The sequence below is a fragment of the Limulus polyphemus genome, unplaced genomic scaffold, assembly GCF_000517525.1.
Source record: "Limulus polyphemus unplaced genomic scaffold, Limulus_polyphemus-2.1.2 Scaffold58, whole genome shotgun sequence".
NCBI lineage: Eukaryota > Metazoa > Arthropoda > Merostomata > Xiphosura > Limulidae > Limulus > Limulus polyphemus.
In genome coordinates, this window is record NW_013665668.1 from 1,287,128 (window position 1) to 1,292,362 (window position 5,235).

The window sequence follows — 5,235 nt, forward strand, 5'->3', positions numbered from 1 at the left end:
TTAGTTCTAGGTTAGTAAAAAAAAGAATAGATAAAAGATGGTGTAGTCTAATGATATGTAACTAAAATAATTAAAAAGTTAAAGTTATTAAAATTGTACTTAATAACAAACAAACAATCTCTACTTTTTTCTTTCTTTCCTACCCATGAAATGTTTATATCATCTTATATTTTTTATTTGGCAACTGAGAACAACACTTAGGTCACAACTGAACTTGAGTATAAGATCCTTTATAGAGACTTGAAACAGCAAATTAAATATTTCCCAGTAACTTCTCATCTGTAAGTGTGTAAATCAATGCTATAAAGGTTTTTTTTTGGTCCCCCTAATCTTTAACCCTATGGGTACAGAGTGCTAATCAGTTTGATATCAGAGTTATTAGATTTTCATGTTACCCTAAACTGCTTACTTTGCAACACTTCATGTTAAAGTAAAGAATATACTAGATTCAACATACAGGGATGTTGAAAAAACTTTATATATGTAGTGAAGAAGTTGAAGTGGTTATGCAAATACACCATGCAAACTCTATGATGGACAAAAGTATTTTTATACACTATGAACTTCACCTTGCACTCCAACTTGTCAAAGTCTGAGTCAGAATGACTTCATCATTTCCTTTGGGACTGCTGTCAGGACCAGGCATCCAAGTTTAAAATTCTTGGCTAATACACATTTCCAAGCAGCCAATTCTAAAGTTGGAATGGATTAAGGTCTAGTGTTTTTAGTATTAACACCTCTGATTTGTGTGTACAATAGACTTGTACTGTTTACTAAAAGCTTGAATTTAGATTTATAGTCAACATTACCAACCCCATGCACATTCAGATAAGGTTTCTAGGTTATCTACATCATTATACAGTACTAAAAATAAACTGCTTGCTCAAAGACAGAGTTTGAGCTCCACCTTAAAAACTTAACTTTATATTTATATTACAATGACAGTAACATACAACTGAAGAAAATGTACAAATGTGTACATATATATATACACAGAATCCACTTAATGGACACTGCTTGTATTTAAAAAAAAATTCTTTCATATTAAATTTTCTTTCTTTTTTTTAGTCCTCTATACTTTTGTGTTGTTAGAAGGTGTATGATGGATATTAGATATATCAGTCTTTTAATAATAATATCAAATATGTTGGATTTATGGTTATGTATGAACATTTGTGTCTTTCTTTGAACAGATAGTAAAAACAATACCATCAGGATGCCTCTAGCTATTGAACAAAGTGTGAGACGGCAAAACACCAAGTTTATGCACAACAGAAATCAGTTCAGTAGCGAGTACTTTCAGTTCATGAAGAAACTGATTAGTTGTAATGCTCCTTATGTTTTACTCCAACCAGGTCAAGACAAGCTGGTGAGTTTTGCTTGCTTAAGATTTGAATTTAAAACGTAGACTTGTTAGGTTCAATTTTCATTTTAAATAACTTTACAGAAGCTTAATGAATAAAATGATGCCAAAGATAAAATTTCCTTTTTTGTGTTTTTGAATGATTGAGATACCTGTGTTTTATCTTTTCATTTTTCAGGGCCCAGAACCAGAAGAGCTAGCCATGATAAGTGTGCAGCTAGCTGCTAAGTTTCTTTTTACTACAGGATTTCACACAAAGAAAACTCTGAGGTTTGAACCAGTTGTATTTGTTTACTGGAGTTGTATATATTATCCATATATATATAAAATCCTTGTTTTATTGTTTTTTAATTAGATTACTAACATTATGTGTTGTTTCCATTATTTTTTAAACATTTTTTCTACTTATGAACGTTTCTAGCTAATGTTTTTTATTTTCAGGTTTAAATTAACATTTTTATTTATTCTCATATGGTTAAGTTTGTTTTTTGTAGATTTATATTTATACTTTTTTTTTTCTTAGGTATTTCTGAATGTGCTCAATACTGAAACATAGAGTTTAATTTTGTGTTATAGTAACTCATATTCTTCCTTTGTTGAAGTGTAACCATCAGTTTGATTTCTTGTTCTAAAATCTATATGAAGAATATAATTTTAGAGTAAGCAAAAACTTAAAACATCTGTTTCTCATGATACTATGAAAAGTTTTTGGTTTTTACTTAACAGCACTTTTTTTAATCTTTACTATTTTATTTCTCCTTTTATGTGATATTGCAGCAGCTTTTGAAAGGGGAACTCTAAAATAAAGATCAAAGAAAAGAAAATCTTAGGATTGAATATTATATAAGCTATTGCAGAATTCTAGTGAGAAGTTAAATAGAATTGTTAAGAAACCCATCTATTTGTTTTTTTATTGCAGTTATCAGAAAATTTCTGATTAAATTTAACGATTAGTGCATTTTTATTTCAGAAAAAATGACTTATTAAGTAGGTAGGAGTATGGATTGTATATACAGCTTGTGTTAAATTATAGTTGAAAAAAAAAATGTGTATTGATATAGTGATTGAGTTTTGTTTGGCCATGTTATATACATTATAATAGTTCTCACAGCCATATCAGGCATGGTACAACTTCTTTAAGCAAAGGAATTTTGTTGGATGAGAAAGCTTCAAAATAAAAGAACAAATGCGATTGAATTTAACTACAACTGTTCATTTGATTGACAAAAAAAATCAAACTAAACTACATTGTTTGTATTTATTTATATTTAATATCAGTTTTTTTCTGTTTACTGTTGCTGCAGAGGTCCTGCTAATGAATGGTATGATGCCCTTTGTTTACATCTTCGAAATAGCCGCAACGTTCGTCGGTGGTTTGCAAATGCAGCTCTGTTTGCTCACCCCCATCGATTCTGTGAATATCTTCTGGAATGTCCTAGTTCTGAGGTGAGCCGAACGAGACTAAAGTATACTAATTTGAATGTGTGGATGAAAATAAACATGTGTTTGTACTTGTGTTGTCAATATTATTGGTCAGGTTTTTATGCATAATTTTATAATTAGTTTTCACACTTATTAAAAAATAAGTTTGTGCATGGGATTGATCAATTGATCTTTGTTGATGTAAAAATCTAACAATTTAATATACTTACATATGATACATTACATGTTGTTTTATACCAAGTTGGATTTTAAAAATTATTTAAAGGAATTAGTAAAATTGTTTAACATTCTTTGGTTCTGTTTTTCTCCACATTAGGTCCGCAGTGCCTTTGTGAAGATCATTGTGTTTTTGGCTCATTTTTCTCTTCAGGATGGACCTTGCCCTACTCCTGTTCATTTTACTTGTAAGTTACATAACTTATTTCTTTTTTAACTTCACTGTGGCTGTCCAATTTATGACGTCATGATTTTCAGATCACTTTTTCACAAACGCACACAAACTCTTCTCCCATCCACAATAAGGTGTATTTTTTGTTTGGAAAGTAATAGCAAAATCTTCACACTTTAACTTTACATAAGGATTGCTTTCAAAATCCAAAATTTGCAGGCTTTTGGTATTGGTTAAACTTTTATTCCAAAAACACATTTTACCTAATATGATGTAAAGGTTCCCAGGGGTGACAGAGGAGTGTAACTCCTAATATCAGACACCCATATAATGCATGGAGGAGGGGGGGGGGGCGTAAGTTCCTCAGAGGTGACATGAGGGTTTTTTCCTAATGTCAAGCCATTCCCTATTCATTCCTTGGGAAGCCCTAACAGTATATTTCGTTATATCTTAAATTATAATAAAATGATTAAAATACAAAGAAAAAAATTAAAGTTTATCAAACATGCATCTTGTTATTGGCCTCCCTCCCTCCCTTTTATCTGTGTATCTCATTGATGGAAGGATCTATTAGTATAAACTTATATTACAAAAGAATATATTTTACACTTTCATATAAAGATAATATCTTCTATATTTGATATTTTAAAAAAATTGTACATTTTGATGCCATAAGTGTTTAAATATTTTAAGAAGCACAATAAAGTGGCATGCAGTTGCTTTACATGGCAATCTTAATTTAATGTTCAAACATGTAAAAAGTGTTATAGTACAATACAAAATACCAGAAGATAAACCTAATGTTGTTGTTCTTTTTTTTTACATCTTCACTTTTCATTCAGCTTTGGTGCTTGTGAAGTATCAATTTAATGTACTATTAGCAGTGCTAGTCAGTTGTGACGAGAGTAAGTTACTTATTTCGTATATAACAGATAACAAATTCTTTTATGGTAGCTTAATATACTTCTAAGATATTTTTTGTATTACGTATTATAACAAATGATGCATATAAATAGTGGACATTTAAAGAGGTAAATAATTTTCATTACTTTTAATTTATTTTGCACTTGGGAATATACATTCCATTTTCATACATCCTGCAAAATGTTTTTTGAAGTTACTCATTTTGTTTTAAGTTTTAACTTGAAAATTTGTTTACTCAGCTGGTTAATGTTTTATCTGAATGACATGTATAAAATGAATATTTTCCTTAGCTAGCTGACATCGTCATAGAATGAATGGGGGAGATGTAGAGGTCTCCATGGATGACATAGGGTTTAGATCCTAATATCAGACCATCTCCATGTCTCTCCCTATGGATCCCTAATTGTAAATGCCAAGTTTGTTGACAATTGGTGCAGCATTGTGTCAGTTACAAGCAGATACACATGCACAGATTTTTGGCAATTAATAGTTTAGGTAACTGGAGAATAGATGTTTTGTATTAGGTTATGATTGTCATATTATCTTTTGATATAGGATTCATAGTAACTTTTGTTGTTATGTTTCATGCTGTGTGATTTATTTATATACTATAGCCCCTCCAGCAGATCCCAATGCAACTTTATCAGATCACCTTCTACAAGCTGTTCTCTCCCTCTTGAAAAAAGAAGTTTCAGAGTATGGTCGGCACTTGACACAGTATTTCAGCCTGTTTGTGATGTATGCTTCTCTAGGAGTAGCAGAGGTATGAAATATAGCTTATATTGAAAAGTAATCTACTAAGACAGGTGGGTCTGTACATTAGTGTATGCGGTGTTTCCTTCTGGAGGAGTTAGGAGAGTGATGCTCTGTTTAGGGTTTACTGCTATGATAACTAAAGCTCTATGTTAGTGTAAACTTCCTTAGGTGTGTGCCCGGCATGGCCAGGTGGTTAAGGCGCTCGACTCACAATCTGAGGGTCGCGGGTTCGAGTCCCCGTCACACCAAACATGCTCGACCTTTCAGCCGTGGGGGTGTTATAATGCTATGGTCTTACGTACTCTGTTCTATTTTACTGTAACGTTACATAACTTATTTCTTTTTAATTCATCTGGCTTGT

At 31.4% G+C, this 5,235-nt stretch overlaps 1 protein-coding gene across 4 annotated transcripts in view; it reads left to right on the forward strand.

Annotated features, from left to right (window-relative positions):
• LOC106464279 (probable ubiquitin carboxyl-terminal hydrolase FAF-X) overlaps window positions 1-5,235 on the forward strand; it is a 155,167-nt gene that overhangs the window by 130,302 nt on the left and 19,630 nt on the right. For all 4 annotated transcript variants that reach the window (XM_022392384.1, XM_022392395.1, XM_013924410.2 and 1 more), the window contains 5 exons: window positions 1,194-1,369; window positions 1,542-1,633; window positions 2,668-2,809; window positions 3,123-3,210; window positions 4,733-4,881. In XM_022392384.1, coding sequence (XP_022248092.1) covers window positions 1,194-1,369; window positions 1,542-1,633; window positions 2,668-2,809; window positions 3,123-3,210; window positions 4,733-4,881 — 647 coding nt within the window. The remainder of the gene's footprint in view (window positions 1-1,193; window positions 1,370-1,541; window positions 1,634-2,667; window positions 2,810-3,122; window positions 3,211-4,732; window positions 4,882-5,235) is intronic.